Source organism: Cololabis saira, chromosome 1, assembly GCF_033807715.1.
Source record: "Cololabis saira isolate AMF1-May2022 chromosome 1, fColSai1.1, whole genome shotgun sequence".
NCBI classification, from domain to species: Eukaryota; Metazoa; Chordata; class Actinopteri; order Beloniformes; family Belonidae; genus Cololabis; species Cololabis saira.
Window position 1 is genome coordinate 15566303 of NC_084587.1, and position 18415 is coordinate 15584717.

General features: G+C 41.8%; 1 protein-coding gene across 1 annotated transcript; it reads right to left on the minus strand.

Annotated features, from left to right (window-relative positions):
• Nucleotides 1–216: 216 nt before the first annotated feature.
• ube2kb (ubiquitin-conjugating enzyme E2Kb (UBC1 homolog, yeast)) lies at nt 217–11741 on the minus strand. Its single transcript, XM_061709683.1, has 7 exons — nt 11512–11741; nt 9633–9726; nt 9494–9552; nt 4054–4136; nt 3861–3960; nt 3619–3747; nt 217–2429 (listed from the first exon to the last, which is right to left on the minus strand). The coding sequence occupies exons 1-7, from the start codon at nt 11572–11574 to the stop codon at nt 2355–2357; spliced, it is 603 nt and encodes a 200-aa protein (XP_061565667.1). The 5' UTR covers nt 11575–11741; the 3' UTR covers nt 217–2354.
• Between the last annotated feature and the right edge of the window lie 6674 nt (nt 11742–18415).

The window sequence follows — 18415 nt, forward strand, 5'->3', positions numbered from 1 at the left end:
GTGTTTTTTTGTACTTTAATCACATTTCTGTTGGGCAAGTCCTGTTTTTTGTTTTTTAAACAATCGAGGGAATGAAAATCACACAAGTTGTATTGACAACTTATTCCAAATGTATTTGAAGTATGTCAGTTATAATTTTAGATGTTACTGAGCAGTGGATTCATCTTCATCATTTAGAACCTAGTTTTAAAGAAAAGAAATCACAAGGAGACTCACTTTGCACTTCTTTTTTTAATCAAAGAAACATGACACTGTCACAATAAATAACCATGCTTTTTATAATCTGATGCTTGCTTCCAAGAGGGAAAAAAAAAATTAAAAGTCTTGATACAGATGGAGAAACTGAGATGCAACAGCCCCCCACTTTTTTCCAAATGCTTTATCGTGCAATATTGTACACAGGGAGAATGACAAGACAGGATAGAGGGGGCCTCCATTTCTGTCTATATTATAAAATGTAGATCCAGCCATCAATGGTGCACTCGGGTGACTGAAACAAAGCTCTTCAAAACTAAAATCAACTATTTACAAGTACAAGAGATTGTATATGTGCATTTTTATCAGCCACTGATGACTATTTTTGACTTTTTTGGCTCTGCCTGTGGACTCCACTGTCAGAGGGTTGCACAATAACCCCCTGTCATGTTTCAATTCAACCCCTGTTATAAAAGACTGAGCTGGAGGCCGAGCAAAAAGAATATAAACCTAAAAAAAAATAGTTTGAAAGCATTTGCTCAACATTTCCTTTACAGTCCATGTACCTCAGAATTAAAATATGCCGCAACACTGAGCAAGGCCACTCGCTTTAGAGGATAGAGGAATCCCAGCCTCTTAATACTTAAAACGTGAGCCTTTTTGTTGTTTTGGGTGTGAAGACGAGCACGTTTGGGTGGAATATGGCGCGTCGCCTCTACACCTGTTCAACGACTTGACTGTACAGTTCATTTTCCGATTGATTACATCTGTGTGCGGATTGATCAGCGCCTGCGGGTGACGGTGACTGTCCTGAAAAGAGTAAAAGATCACCACAGCAGAGCAGCGCAAAACTGAATGCTTAATGACATCACATTCTCCACCAACAAGCTTGTAAAAACAACCCCAAAACAAAACCAACAGAAAATGCTCTTGTTTCTCACAGATACAGCTCCAAACTGGGTGACTGGCAGCTTTCAGAGCAGATGTTACAGGTGTTTACACATATTCAACATACTCGCCCACCACATCATTTGGCCAAATGAAATAAGGCAATGGAACATGCGATGGATAAAAGATTTGATTGTTGTCTAGCAGAAAAGGTGGCATGAGCTAGCTCTTAAGTCCTGCGCCGCTACGGACAGGGTTTTGACTTGGCCGACCCTCCAAAACAAGTACAAGGAGGGGGGAAATAAAATAAAAATAGGACATGCAGTGGGAGTTTTCTTGGAACACAAACGCATAAAAAGATCTCTCCAGATAGAACAGTTAATTAGGCATTCTTTATATTTAAAATAATTTGTTGTACAATGCCATCCATGTAAGAAAAGAAAAGTATATCGCCAATGTATTTCCAAATGTACACACATCTATTTACAGGTTTATTTATTTTTTTCCTCGTGTGCGTGTGTCCAGATGTAGGAGGCTGTCCTTTCTAGGAAAATCATATACATCCAATCTTTAGTAATGGGTGGGAATATCTGGGAATAAAACTTAAGAGTACAACATTTGTGAAGGAGGGTTTCAAATTAAATGGAAGACAGGATGCATGGTTCAGAGATTGTTTGGGTCTATTAAGAAAGCACACATTTTAAGTCAAGAGGGGACAAAAAAATAAATAAAACCTCCATAATGACTGGATGAGATCTGACAGGCAACGGGGGTGTACACCAGTGGTGGATCTAGGGGGGATGGGATGTTTTCTCAAGAGCCCCGTTTCTTACTCCTGAGCTGGTCTGAGTATAATGTGCAGTACTGGAATTCACCAGAGAGTGGCAGCACGTGCAGGAAAACAACCTGTAGCCCGCCTGTCCAGAAGAACAAGTGTTTCCCTCTTGTTGCTGCCAGCTTGTACGAGCTGAGCGCCATCCGCAGCGATTTTAAACATATAGGGCAGTGGCGGATATCAATGGATATCAGATCTAGAATTCTAGATCCGCCCCCGGTGTACACATTGGCAACTACGGTGCTACTGGTGTGGCGTTCGTAGCAAACTAAGTTAATAAAACAAGGCTCAGACTGCTGTGATCAATGCGTTTGTGTGCGTGTTTGGGAAGGGGGGGGGGGTCTGCTTAACAAAAAGGCAATGGTGTGGAATGGTGCCAGCGAGGAGCTGATGCCATGATGACCGGGGGTTTTGGATCCTCGCACCTTAATGGGTCTCAGTTGCTGAGGAGCAGCTCTGTTGCCGTTTCAACGTCCCATGATTTTGAAGACAAGGCCGCTATTACTGCATTCTGATGACACGGCCAAAGAGACAAAAGAAGAAGTTAGAACCTGCGCATCATTTGCAAAGACTAATTTCACTTAAAGCACTAATTCAGACTAAAGTTCTCTATGCATATCAAATATTTAAACAAGTCTGTACTGTAGTGTGGTAGTTGCATTTGAAAAGCTCTTATTAAAACAGAAAATTTCATGAACATGCCATCAAATAGAGCAGAAACTTTTGTTTTTAATAATTATACTTGGGCTGAAACGATTCCTCGAATACAGGTATCATAATTTTATTTTGAACACTGCCAAAACTCAAAATCTTATACTTTTAACTTAAAACTTAACTAGCACTTGAAATTTGCTTGACACAAATGAAAGTTCAATTGAAACACATGGGAAAAACACCTAACCTTTTAAGTTATGTGTGTTATCAGGTGTAATGGCATTTTTAGGTTAGAAATAAGAAAACTTTTTTGTAAGATCCTTAGTTTTTTGAGTGAAGGCAGTGAATTTGGTCGACTGGTGTAAGTTCAGGGTTTTTAAATGCACAGCCATGAACCTACTGTATTATATAATTTGTGTCTTGGTGATGTCAATTAACATCTAACATCTTATGTATATTTATAATTGCTCTTTAACTAAACAAAAATATGTTTTATCCGATTAATCGATGGAATTTTCAGTACAATACTCTATTACTAAAATATTCGATAGCTGCAGCCTTAAATTATACAGAAAACTAGTGTTTCCATGATTTTTTTCAATTGGGTGTTTTATCTGTACAGCAGCAGAAAGAAATCTTGGCACAAGGACCATCTTTAAAGCCACTCTATGTAACAATACTACTTCTGGCCACATGGGGGCGTATAGAGCTGCTGTGAGAGGATGGTCTGGCATATCTTCTAATACCACTAGGGGTGCACTTTGTTGTGCACAAGTAGTTCTGCTACAAAGTGCATTGAAATGACTTGTTTACCAAAACGAATGCTCCATTATTTTGTATTTGATGTAAATGTGAGATTAAAACCAGGAATATTGTGCTTTAAAATAACATTTTATTTATTTTAAAAACTGTTTCCTTCCTTTTAACTGTGGACTGATCATTTCAGCTGCTCCGTCAAAGATCCCAAACGAACCTTGTGTACTACACCACGGTTTGTTTAGCGTCTAGCGTTACAGTCGTACAAGAAAACCTGGAAATTGACTCACCTTATCGAAGCCCATGGCACAGAGTTTGTCTATTTTTCGTGTGTAGTCGGGACTGGAGACGGGAGCGCCGGCGTAGACGTGCGACCACAGCCTCGCGGTCTGTTTGAACATTTCTGGGTTCTGCTTATACTGAGGAATCACACGGAAAGTTCAGTGAATACAAACCAACATTAACTATACATATTTAACAGAACGAGGAAGCATTACTTTAGCAGGAAAAGCACATTGAGAGACTGTTTCACCTGATTTGCTACTACTGCATCCTGTGGATCATCTGGTTCTGCTGCAGCGAGAAGAGCCTGTAGAGACAACAGCACTGTTCGCAGGGTCATCGCAGCTGCCCTGGGTGAGACACATTACACAATGGAGCAGATAAGTGGATGCAACCAGGCTTAAGATACAGACCATGTCCGGGTTTTAACACCTCTTACTCACCACTGGTCTTTTAAAATGTCCAGACATATTGCTCCCGTCACTGAACTGATGTTAGGATGCCAGATCTTGGTGATGAAGCGCACCTGGAAGAAAATGGGTTAAAATGGTGAGGTGATGGAAGAAGGGAATGACACTACCATGAGTATGATTTGACATCAGAGATAAGGATTTTATATGACTTGGTCTCATTTGTACGAGGTTAGGCCATATATTAACAATCTGATATTTCTCTTTTTCATAATAGCTGTTACTTAAGTATGGCTCAATGATGATTTCTGAGTGGGCAATTTCAAGAATTATTGAGCTGGAAATCCTTTGTGATAGTATGACTTTTATATCAGTGTGTGCCTGGATGTGTTATAGCACTTTATAGGACAATTATGCCTTAAACATTAAAATGAGACACTGGTAGAAGATTTTATGTGCATGACATCCCTACATTTAGGCTATTTATGATTCATTTGGTTCATATTCTGGTATCACTCTAATTTAGAAAATATAATAATTATAAGAACATAATTCAGATAAATTCTAAAACACACCAAGAGTCATAAGATCTGCATTGTTCACACTAGATGACGTGCTCACCATGTAATCTAGTATTTTGAAGTGTTGGTTGGTCTAGACCAGGGGTCAGCAACCCGCGGCTCTAGAGCCGCATGCGGCTCTTTAGCGCTGCCCTAGTGGCTCCTGGAGCTTTTTCACAAATGTTTGACCTTTTTTTTTTTCCTTTCTTCTTTTTTTCTCTTTTTTCTTCTTTTTTCCCTTTTTTCCTCTTTTTCCTTTCCTTTTTAATCTTGACATTTCGACTTTTTTCTCAACATTTCAATGTTTTTCTCAACATTTAGAATTTTTCTCGAAATTGACTTTTTTCTCAACATTTCGACTTTTTTCTCAAGATTGTACTTCAACATTAATCTTGACATTTCTATTTTTTCTCAACATTTCGATTTTTTTCCTCAACATTTGTACTTTTTTCTCGACATTTCGACTTTTTTCTCGAAGTGCATAATAAAAAAAAAATCTTCCCCCACTAATAAAGAAACATGCAGCATGTGTTGCCTTCATTCTAAAGCTTATACAAGACTTTTCATTTTTTGCGGCTCCAGACATATTAGTTTTTTGTGTTTTTGGTCCAATATGGCTCTTTCAACATTTTGGGTTGCCTGGTCTAGACCAGTGGTCTCCATTCCTGGTCCTCGAGAACCACTGTTCTGCATGTTTTAGACGTTTCCCTGCTTCAGTAAACCCTGATACGGATGACTGTGTCACCAACAGAACTGTGCAGACTTTGATGAAAAGTTGGTGATGACCGCTAATTAGAATCAGTTGTGTTGATGCAGGCCAGGGAAACATCAAAAACATGTTGGACAGCTCTCGAGGACCTGGAATGAAGACCGCTGGTCTAGACAACACAACTGATCAGGGACCCTACGTGACTTTCAACAGGGTTACTTCCTACTTCCGTGTGGTCCTTATCAAGCGATTAGCAACTCTTACAAGAAGATGAGACATAACTACTAGTGAATCCACCCAGTTTGCTCACAGGGCTGTTAATCATTTTAGTATTACAAGCCCATTTTAAAATGAACCCAACCCACATCAGCATTCAAAATCCATGTCAGAATGAGATCTCCATCCATATATTTCACCATTATAAATAGAGCTGGGTATCGATTCAAATGTCAAGAATCGATTCGATTCCGATTCTTAAGATTCAGAATCGATTATCACCATTTGATTCGATCCGATATTGATTTGGGTTAGTGTTGCCTGGATTATATGACTGTTTATTTATTTAGCCTTTATTTTACCAGGTCGGTCCCATTGAGCCACAATGGTCTCTTTTACAAGGGAAGCCTGGCCAAGACAGCAGCTTTAAAACATTGAGTTTCAACAGTTAAAACAGACAGTACAAAATTACCTAAAACACCAAGTCAAACAACAATAAAATAAACCGAATATAATCTGATCAAATCAGTAGAGCTAGATAATGGGGCTTTCATGAACAAGAACAAGAACGGTATGAGGCTGTAAAATAACTATTGAAATAATAATTTCACAATAATTATTGTGAAATAACTAAGAAATAAATAACTCAAATAGGCATTTCAATATCCATTTAAAGTGCAAAAAAAGAAAGAAATTGCAACAGCTCAAGCAGTAAACAAAGTATTTTAGCTTGTCTGATTTATTCTGTCACCAGACACACAGCTTGCCTTGAAGCACCTGGCATTCTTCAGGTATTTCATGACAAACCGTGTCCGATAACAAAGAAACCAAACAAGCTATAGTAAATATAGATAATATGAACGTCATTGAACTAATATAACATTTAGAAATTTAAGCTGAATTGTCCAGCATTTTCTCTAAAGAAAAAGAGTTTTCAAAACTACTGGGACTACTGGGATTAAAGTTCACCAGGCAAAAATGTACTGATGAAGAAAGAGAGAAAAAAATAAATAAAAAAAAAAAAATTGATCTTTAGACATACAAATCGATTTTTAGGAATTAATATGAGAATCAATTTAGAATCAGAAAATCGATTTTTTTCAACTCAGGCCTAATTATAAATGCATATCAAAATACCATCCATCCTTACAGGGGTAATGTACAAATGCAAACAGGCCAAATATGACACTGGAGATAACTTTTGATGCAGATTACTCTTATAACGGCTTTCTTCCCGCACATGCTGGCATTTGTGGTACTACTAAAAGCAAACTTTGGCTGCATAACAGCTAATAAGTGCGACATGTGCTCCATCTCCATGTTATTCTTTACATGGTTGTTTAGGCAAGTCTGTGTGTTATCTTCTGATGATGGTCATATAATATGAGCATCTAAGAGGCTTAGCTCTGGGGAGGTTACGTGGCGATACAGAAGAACAACTCATGAAAGATAATCGGATCAACAATGTCATCGTTTCCAAATGCTTATGGTTTTGCTCATCCACATTAGACTGCAACAGCAATTGTGTTTTACAACCTGAAATGGACTCTGCAGTGGATTAAGTTGGGTTGTTTCCCTTTTCAAGGGTCTAATTCACTGGACTCAGGGATGCCAAATGTAAATGGTATGAGAAGGTTTTACATTGTTAAGTGAGCACAACAAATGAGAGTTGGGACTTCCTCTCCACACCTTCTAACTCTCAAATCTTTTATGGGCGCTCCTGCCAAAGTTCATCACCAAATTATGACCAGTAACTTCAAGCAGGCCATATTTGCTTTGCTTGCTTTCTGCCATGTTTATTATTTGTTTCCTCATCTCATGTGCTTTCAGCTTCTCTCTGGCACTCTCCCTATAAGTGTAGCCAACACAATTAAAAAAACCCTCACCAAATATTTATCATACTGGAGACTTGACCTAACATTGCTACCTGTTGGCAAACTTTCCCAAATCAGGTCTTCTTTCTGGTCGATCTCAAAAATGTGTCTGAAATGTGAAAATCTGTCTTAAATTTTTGAAGCGTGAACCTGTCCCAGGGTGTCGGGCCACAGAGCGTACACAAGACTCTCCAGAAGTGGCCACAGAAGTGGCGATTGAGATCTCACAACAGCAAAGAGCAATAATTACATTCAGAGACCCCTCATGCTTTATGAGTAGAAGGGGGAACGTCATCGTCAAAGAAATCATTTTGTTTCTCCAAAGATGTTGACTTAAAACAACAATGTACTAATACAGAAAATGTCCCCTTTTTGGTTGGACCAAGACCATGCCTGTAAAATGTCCTCTTTAATAAAAGGCATAAAGCAAAGTACCTACATTTTCAGGGACTCAAACATGCATTAGACTGAAAGACATTTATGTGGCCATTTCCCACTTTACTTCAAGACAAATTAAGCAGATACACAGTCAGGAGTTGTCATCAGGTATCTAGTTGACATTCGGTAGCTGATTGGAGCTAACAATATAAATCCCAAGGAGATCCCAGTTCAAGTACTGTAAAAGGAGGCCATTGTCAGGCTTGAAACAAAAACACAACAAGTCTACAAGAAACATGACAACAACCTTAGGTGTGACCAAGTTAACAGCTTTATACGTTTTAAAAAGAAAAGCCCTGGTGAGCTCAAAACAAAAAAGCCTGGAAGTCCACAGAAGACAATTAAACTAGATGATTACAAAATGATTTCCTTGGCCATGAAAAACCCCTTCTTAGGGGTAGGTGTAACATTATCACAATCTACAATGACAACATGGCTTTATGAATGTGAATACTGAGGGTTGACAAAAAGGTCTAAAACCACTGGTGACATTAAAGGACAGAAGAGCCAGATTAGACTTTGCCATAAAACAGCTTTTTAAAAATCCTCACACGTACTGGAATCAGATCCTTTGGACATATGAAACCAAGATTGAACTTGTATAACAATACAGGGAAGAGAAAAGTATGAGGAAATAAGGAAACAGCTCATGACTCAAAAAAAAAAAACACATCATGGACAAGTATGGCTGTCAATGAAATGAGCCAACTGTTTATACCAGTGGTCTTCAACCCTGGTCCTCAGGACCCCCTGTCCTGCATGTTTTAGATGTCTCCCTGCTTCACCACACCCTGATACAAATGACTGTGTCATTAACAGACTTGTGGAGACCTGGATGACAACCATTAATTAGAATCAGATGTGATGATGCAAGGAAACATCTTAAACATGCAGGAAAGGGGGTCCCGAGGACCAGGGTAGAAGACCCCTGGTTTATACGATACTTCTGCCAGCAGTCACACGATCAATAGAGATTAATTTTGGGGTGCACAGGGCTATACTCCATGCTCACATTGAGCCAAATGCTGGAAAACTGATGGGACAGCACCCCACGGTACAGGTGGACCTAACCACACTGTAAAAGCTACTTGATTTTTAAAAAATGGCTAAGTGAGTCACCAATCTCATCCCGGTAGAGCAGGTTTTTAAGTTAAGACAAAACTGGTGACAGAAAAGTCCACAAAACAAGCAGCATCTGAAGTTGGGGGCAATGAAGATCTGACAAAACTTGTGATGATAATGGACTCCCCACACTTCAGGCAGTCGACTTCAAAGTTTGTTTTTTGTCCAAGTATTAAAAATTATGATTATACTTGTAGCTGTTTTTTAGTCCAATAAATCTCTGTGCTCCTAAATATTGAGGTACTTAAAATGCCTGTCATTACCAAAAGGTAAGTCATATTTTTGTGAAACCTAATAAATTAGAGCTGAAAGTGTACACTTTGATCATGTCTTGATTGTTTTATTTCAAATCCACTGTAGTTGCAGGGGAAAACAAACAAAATCATAAAAACTATTTCACTGGACTTAACTGTGTAAGAGTATACAAATCCATGTCCTGTGTGTGTCAAACGTTTTCCTTTTATTTGTCGCCGGTCTGGCATTTAAGTGAGTTCACAAGCACGTCTTTACTCCGTTTCAAAACAAAAACACACTGAAAACATGAAAGCACATACCTTTGGTGGGTTAAATGGATAGGTTTCTGGGATTTTTATTTCAAGCTGATATCTGCCACCTTGGAAAGAAATAAGAGCAACACATTAATGGGACATCAAAATGTTGTCAGTGTCTGGAGTTTTAGGTGTGTGGCAATACCTTCATACGGCGTGTCTGGAGGACCTGCTATTTCCCCTCTCAGCTCTGTGAAGTTCTCATCCACCAAATCTACTTTAATCTGGTTTTTACTGGTCTAAAAGTTGGGACAAAAACACAGACACGAGTGAAATCACAACTCTTATTCCATTTTGACAGGTTTCCATGAGGCATTCATGTATAGGCTTGCCACCCGTCCCTTGAAATACGGAATTGTTCCGTAATGGGAATTAAAAGTTGCGTTCCGTATTGAACCAATACAGACACATATTATGCTTTTATTTATTGATGTCATAATATACAGGTGAAGGTCGGAAAATTTGAATATATTGCAAAACTTAATTCGTAGTAAATTTAACTAAAGGTGAAACAAATATATTATTTCCCACTACATGCAAAGTGAGATATTTCAAGCCTTTATTTGTTATAATTTTGGTGATTATGGCTCCCAGTTTATGAAAACCCCAAATAAAAAATAAATTAGAGAATATTTTATGAAATCAATAAACAATTCCATCATCAAAATTATAACAAATAAAGGTTTAACATATCTTGCTTTGCATGTAATAAGACTAGGTAATATATTAGTTTCACCTTTTAAGTTGAATTATTGAAATAAATGAACTTTTACACCATATTTTAGTTGAATTATTGAAATAAATGAACTTTTACACCATATTTTAATTGAATTATTGATATAAATTAACTTTTACACCATATTTTAGTTGAATTATTGAAATAAATTAACCTTTACACCATATTCTGGTTGAATTATTGAAATAAATTAACCTTTACACCATATTCTAGTTGAATTATTGAAATAAATTAACTTTTACACCATATTCTTAGGCTATATTATACATCTGGGCTGATGTGGACATACAGAGCATAGGAGGCTATTTCAGTTGCTAGTATGGTTGACTGTCTGTACAGTCCTGCAAGTTCAATGCTATTAAAGCAGTTTAAACCAAAGCATTTTGTTTTTTTCATATAAAATAAACACATTTTATGCAGTTTAGAAGTTTTGGGGCTTTTTTTTTGGCTCCTGCGCTGCTGAAATCAGGGTGTCCCTTATTTCTATTTCTGAAAGGTGGCAACCCTATTCATGTACACACTCCAAACTGAAAACACTGAAGCCACAGACAAGCTGATTGTAACCAGGCACAGGTTACGTATATTTTGACTTTTTTCCATGTTTTTATTTTTGTTCCCGAGCTCCTAGTGAAGCTTTAGGACACCTTTAGCTTTAACAGATAGCTTTCTTGGGCACGCCAAAGTTAATTACAAACCAACCATTTACTTGACAAGCAATAAAATGACAACATATCCCTTTTAAATAACAGCAACCCTTCCACATTTGACAGAAAAAGGCCGATAACAAGTTTTTCTGGGTGACTGAGCGTTTAAGATACACCAAGACATGCTAATGCTAACTAATGATGAGATGTCAAAAAAATAAACATTTCTCTCAACAAACTACAAGCTGCTGCACCAAACTTACAATAACACAAGTTCACAAGTTCAATAATAAGTTCAGACAAAGCGTGTTGGTTTTAGTCAGGTAATTGCTCGAAAGGTAAGCGGTTTTGTTTGTGGGAGAGCAGGGGAAGGGAGGGGCCTGCTAGTCCGAGCCGGATCCCCGGTGTTTCCTGAACACACCCGCCGGACACGAGAGCAGAGGCTCGGCCACACACGCGGCTAACGCCGGCTAAAGTTGTCCTGCTTGCAAACACAAGGACCAACACCTTCACCAGGTGATTTTGTGTCTATCATTAAGTACTCTTTAACGGATTATAAACTAAACAAAAAAAGGGGGACAAAGACGGGGGGGAGTTTTTTAAGGAAAAGGTGAATAAAAGCAGATTAGTGAGAGAAATCGCACCTCCTCGCTTTTGAGAACTTCTTTGAACTCTCGTTTGATCCGCTGGACCGCGATGTTCGCCATGGCTGCTGCCGCCTGCCTGGAGCTGTGGACGGACCCGGGGAGGAACTGCCTCTCTGGCACGGCGGAGGTTTCACTTTCACCGTCTAGGGGCTTGTTTTCACCTCAGAGGTGCTCGCCGTCCTCTGCCCGCCCGCCTGCAGTGTCAAGCCTGAATTATGGCTCTGCGTTAAAGCGACGCAGAACTTACGCCGTAGGGTACGCCGTAGCCTACGGCGTAGGGACGCGGCGACGCGCACCGTACTCTGCGTTGATGTAACGCGGGACCATAAATCAGCCTTCAGTCAGTCAGTCCAGAACATGCACACACACATGCTGCTGCTGCTGCTGGTGTTGGTGCTCCATGGAGCACAAGCTGGAACTTTCATTAAACCCTTTTTACACACTCACCTTCAGGGTATTTCTGTGCTGAGGCCATCTGGTTTCTAAAAACATCTGAATGTGAGATGTCATATTTATTTTATTCATTAACCTGGAATTAGGGAAAAATTACTTGTTAACAAAATAAACTTATCAGAATCATGTTTATTTGGTTTATTTGTGAATTTGACTCGGTTATTAAATGACAGCTCTTATTAACATATATACAATTTTTAAGAAAGTGAAAGGTGCAGCAGTATGAGGTAGACATGGTTATTGAAAGGTGCATTGTTACAGCACAGCATATGATTGTGGTTATTATATTATTATTATTATTATTATTATTATTATTATTATTATTATTATTGCACAGTGAAATCAGTCAGTCAGTCAGTCTTTATTAACGAGAATTAGGGAACAAATACATTTGCCTTGCCTTGCCTTAATTTAACCTCTCTCTAACCTATTTGAATAGACACAGAGACAGTTTCTTCCCCCAAGCTGTTGCTCTGATGAACTCTCAACACTCATAGTCTCAGAGTAATCAGTCACTGTGCAATAATAATAATAATAATAATAATAATAATAACCACAATCATATGCTGTCAAATTACCTGTCTTGTTTGACCTGACTTGGTTAAAACTTTCGACTATCTTTTCAACTTAAACACCAATTGACACCAAAAAAACAAACAAAAAAAGGTTTCTGGTACTTCTGAACTTTCGTTAAAGCTCTCCAGTGACTGACAGCTAAAACCCTTTACACACTCACCTTCAGGGTATTTCTTTGCTGAGGCCATCTGGTTTCTAAAAAAATCTGAATGTGAGATGTCATATTTACAGGTCTGTCTCAGAAAATTAGAATATTGTGATTTTCTGTAATGCAATTACAAAAACAAAAATGTCATACATTCTGGATTCATTACAAATCAACTGAAATATTGCAAGCCTTTTATTATTTTAATATTGCTGATCATGGCGTACAGCTTTAGAAAACTCAAATATCCTATCTCAAAAAATTAGAATATTCTGGGAATCTTAATCTTAAACTGTAAGCCATAATCAGCAATATTAAAATAATAAAAGGCTTGCAATATTTAAGTTGATTTGTAATGAATCCAGAATGTATGACATTTTTGTTTTTTTAATTGCTCACTCACTCATCTCACTCATCTTCTCCCGCTTTATCCGTTACCGCGTCGCGGGGGCAGCAGCCTCAGCAAGGATGCCCAGACTTCCCTCACCCCAGACACTTCCTCCAGCTCTTCCGGGGGGAGTCCGAGGCGTTCCCAGGCCAGCCGAGAGACATAGTCTCTCCAGCGTGTCCTGGGTCTTCCCCGGGGTCTCCTCCCGGTGGGACATGCCTGGAACACCTCCCTAGGGAGGCGTCCAGGAGGCATCCGGTACAGATGCCCAAGCCACCTCAGCTGACTCCTCTCAATGTGGAGGAGCAGCGGCTCGACTCCGAGCTCCTCCCGGGGGACCGAACTCCTCACCCTATCTCTAAGGGAGTGTCCAGCCACCCTGCGGAGGAAACTCATCTCGGCCGCTTGTATCCGCGATCTTGTCCTTTCGGTCACTACCCAAAGTTCATGACCATAGGTGAGGGTAGGGGCGTAGATTGACCGGTAAATCGAGAGCTTCGCCTTTCGACTCAGCTCCCTCTTCACCACGACGGTCCAGTACATCGACCGCATTACTGCGGACGCTGCACCGATCCGTCTGTCAATCTCACGCTCCATTGTTCCCTCACTCGTGAACAAGATCCCGAGATACTTGAACTCCTCCACCTGAGGCAGGACTTCTCCACCCACCTGGAGAAGGCATGCCACCCTTTTCCGGTCGAGAACCATGGCCTCGGTCTTGGAGGTGCTGATTCTCATCCCTGCCGCATCGCACTCGGCCGCAAACCGCCCCAGCACATGCTGGAGGTCCCGGTCTGATGAAGCCAACAGGACAACATCATCTGCAAAAAGCAGAGATGAAATCCTGAGGTCCCCAAACCGGATCCCCTCCGGCCCCTGGCTGCGCCTAGAAATCCTGTCCATAAAAATTATGAACAGGACCGGTGACAAAGGGCAGCCCTGCCGGAGTCCAACATGCACTGGGAACAAGTCTGACTTACTGCCGGCAATGCGAACCAGACTCCTGCTTCGATCATACAGAGACCGGACAGCCCTTAGTAGAGGGCCCCGGACTCCATACTCACTCAGCACCCCCCACAGAATGGTACGAGGGACACGGTCAAATGCCTTCTCCAGATCCACAAAACACATGTAGACTGGTTGGGCAAATTCCCATGAACCCTCGAGCACCCTGCGGAGGGTATAGAGCTGGTCCAGTGTTCCACGACCGGGACGAAAACCGCATTGTTCCTCCTGAATCCGAGGTTCGACTATCGGCCGTAATCTCCTCTCCAGTACCCTGATGTAGACTTTCCCCGGGAGGCTGAGAAGTGTGATCCCCCTGTAGTTGGAACACACTCTCCGGTCCCCCTTTTTAAACAGAGGGACCACCACCCCGGTTTGCCACCCCAGCGGTACTGTCCCCTTCCTCCATGCAATGTCGCAGAGGCGTGTCAACCAAGACAGCCCTACGACATCCAGAGACTTGAGGTACTCAGGGCGAATCTCATCCACCCCCGGTGCCCTGCCACCGAGGAGCTTACGAACCACCTCGGTGACCTCGGCTTGGGTGATGGATGAGCACGCCTCCGAGCCCCAACCCTCTGCTTCCTCAGTGGAAGGCATGTCAGTCGGGTTAAGGAGATCCTCAAAGTATTCCTTCCACTGTCCGACAATGTCCCCAGTCGCGGTCAACAGCTCCCCACCAGCACCATAAACGGTGCCAGAAGAGTACTGCTTCCCCCTTCTGAGGCGCCGAACGGTCCTCCAGAATTTCCTCGAGGCCGACCGAAAGTCCTCCTCCATGGCCTCCCCGAACTCCTCCCAGACCCGAGTTTTTGCCTCCAAGACTGCCCGAGCCGCGGCCCGCTTGGCCTGCCGGTACCTATCTACTGCGTCAGGAGTCCCACCGGCCAACATAGCCCGGTAGGACTCCTTCTTCAGTCTGACGGCATCCTGTACTTCCGGTGTCCACCACCGGGTTCTAGGATTGCCGCCACGACAGGCACCGGAGACCTTGCGTCCACAGCTTCGAGCCGCCGCGTTGACAATGGAGGCAGAGAACATGGTCCACTCGGACTCGATGTCCCCCGCCTCCCCCGGGATCCGAGAGAAGCTCTCCCGGAGGTGGGAGTTGAAGATGTCCCTGACAGAGGGCTCGGCCAGACGTTCCCAACAGACCCTCACAATCCGTTTGGGTCTGCCCGGTCTGTCCAACCTCCTCCTCCGCCAGCGCATCCAACTCACCACCAGGTGGTGATCAGTTGACAGCTCAGCCCCTCTCTTCACCCGAGTGTCCAAGACATGCGGCCGAAGGTCAGATGAAACGACAACAAAGTCGATCATTGACCTCCGGCCTAGGGTGTCCTGGTGCCACGTGCACTGATGGACACCCTTATGCTTGAACATGGTGTTCGTGATGGACAGACTGTGACTCGCATAGAAGTCCAACAACAAAACACCACTTGGGTTCAGATCGGGGAGGCCGTTCCTCCCAATCACGCCTCTCCAGGTATCACTGTCATTACCCACGTGAGCGTTGAAGTCCCCCAGTAGAACAATGGAGTCCCCAGTTGGAGCACTATCAAGTACTCCTCCCAGGGACTCCAAGAAGGCCGGGTACTCCCCACTGCTGTTCGGCCCGTAGGCACAAACAACAGTGAGAGACCTATCCCCAACCCGAAGGCGCAGGGAAGCGACCCTCTCGTTCACCGGGGTGAACTCCAACACATGGCGGCTGAGCTGGGGGGCTATAACCAAGCCCACACCAGCCCGCCGCCTCTCACCCTGGGCAACTCCAGAGTAGTGGAGGGTCCAGCCCCCTTCAAGGAGCTGGGTTCCAGAGCCCAAGCTATGTGTGGAGGTGAGCCCGACTATCTCTAGCCGGTATCTCTCAACCTCACGCACAAGCTCCGGCTCCTTCCCCCCCAGCGAGGTGACATTCCATGTCCCCACTGTGAGGGTTGATGTCCAGGGATTGGGTCGTCGAGGCACCCCGCCACGACTGCTACCCAGCCCACAATGCACCGGCCTGCCATGGTCCTTCCTGCGGGTGGTGGGCCTACGGGAAGGCGGACCCGCGTCGCCGTTTCGGGCTGAGCCCGGCCGGGTCCCACGGGCAAAGACCCGGCCACCAGGCGCTCGCCTACGAGCCCCAACCCCAGGCCTGGCTCCAGGGCGGGGCCCCGGTGACGCCGATCCGGGCGACGTAACGGTCCTTGGTCTTTTCTTCTTCATGACAAGTTTGTGAACCGCTCTTAGTCTGGCCCGTCACCCAGGACCTGTTTGCCATGGGAGTCCCTACCAGGGGCGAAAGTGCCCCCGACAACATAGCTCCTAGGATCACTCGGGCACACAAACCCCTCCACCACAGTAAGGTGGCGGTTTAATTGCATTACAGAAAATAAAGAACTTTATCCCAATATTCAAATTTTCTGAGACAGTCCTGTATTTTATTCATTAACCTGGAATTAGGGAACAAATAACTTGTTAACAAAATAAAGCTTATCAGAATCATGTTTATTTGGTTTATAAGGCAAGTTTATTTGTATAGCACAATTCAACACAAGGTAATTCAAAGTGCTTTACATCAACATTTACACAATTAAACAGTAACAACTCAATCAAAAGGGAAATAAGACATAATAATACAATACAATGAAATAAAATAGAATAAATAACATAAAATGATAAGAAAAGAGGTAAAATAATAAAAAGCACAAGTTGTTAAAAGGTAAGGGCAGTAGAGTACAGCAGGTAAGTATTTAATATAAGAGTATGCTTCAGTAAACAGTAATGTTTTTAGCCCTGATTTAAAGGAGCTGACAGTTGGAGCAGACCTCAGGTCTACAGGAGGTTTGTTCCACCGGTGAGGAGCAGAATAACTGAACGCTGCCTCACCTTGCTTGGTTCTTGTTCTTGGGAACCACAACAAACCAGATCCAGATGACCTAAGGGGTCTGGATGCTTCATAAATTAAGACTCAAATGACAACTTAGATGTCTTATATGACAATTTACCTGCTTTGGTAAAGCAGTTCAGTAAATGAATTCCATGAACTGGAATTTTTTCCTGTTGACAGTGCAAACTATATTCTGCCACTTTAGCTCAACCTAGCAGTTCAGCTTAACTTTCAACTATCTTTTCAACTTAAACACCAGGTGACACACACAAAAAAAAAAAAGGTTTCTGGTACTTCTGAACTTTCATTAATGCTCTCCAGTGACTGACAGCTAAAAACCTTTACAGACTCACCTTCAGGGTATTTCTGTGCTAAGGCCATCTGGTTTCTAAAAACATCTGAATGTGAGATGTCATATTTATTTTATTCATTAACCTGGAATTAGGGAACAAACAACTTGTTAACAAAATAAAGCTTATCAGAATCATGTTTATTTGGTTTATTTGGATAGTCAGGTCAAACAAGACAGAGAATTATATGATAATCATATGATTGTGGTTATTATTATTATAATTATTATTATTATCATTATTATTATTATGATTTATTATTGCACAGTGATTGATTACTCTGAGACTATGAGTGATCAGAGTTCATCAGAGCAACAGCTTGGGGGAAGAAACTGTCTCTGTGTCTATTCAAATAGGCTTAGAGAGAGGTTAAATGAAGGCAAGGCAAGGCAAATGTATTTGTTCCCTAATTCTAGTTAATAGACTAAAAAGACTGACTGACTGAATGACTGACTGATTTCACTGTGCAATAATAATAATAATAATAATAATAATAATAATAATAATAATAAAATAATAATAATAACCACAATCATATGCTGTAACAATGCACCTTTCAATAATCATGTCTACCTCATACTGCTGCACCTTTCACTTTCTTAAAAATTGTATATATGTTAATAAGAGCTGTCATCTGTCTATTTACTGTACAATGAGCGGAAATAACCGAGTAAAATTCCCTGTCTTGTTTGACCTGACTTTTGACTATCTTTTCAACCAGTTGACACCAAAAAAACAAAAAAAAATGTTTCTGGTACTTCTGAACCTTTATTTGTCAGATACGCTTTTTCTGCTCTCTAACTCTGCCGCTTGCTGTCCGTGGTGCAGAAAACGGATGCGTATTGTGTAAAGGCCCATCGGCTGAATTGACGCCACTGAGGGAGGAGACAGAGAGAAACTCAGACGAAATGAGGGCTTTTTGCCCCCCTAAACGTGCCCCGAAAGTCACCAAACTTTGCACGCAAGCCAGGCCTGGCGAAAAATTTGATATTTAATGGTTTGCATTAATGGGCGTGGCCTAATGGCTCAACAGCGCCCCCTAGAAAAGTTCGTGCCTCAAGCCCCACAATACGGTATGACCTGTACATGCACGACAATCGGTACACACC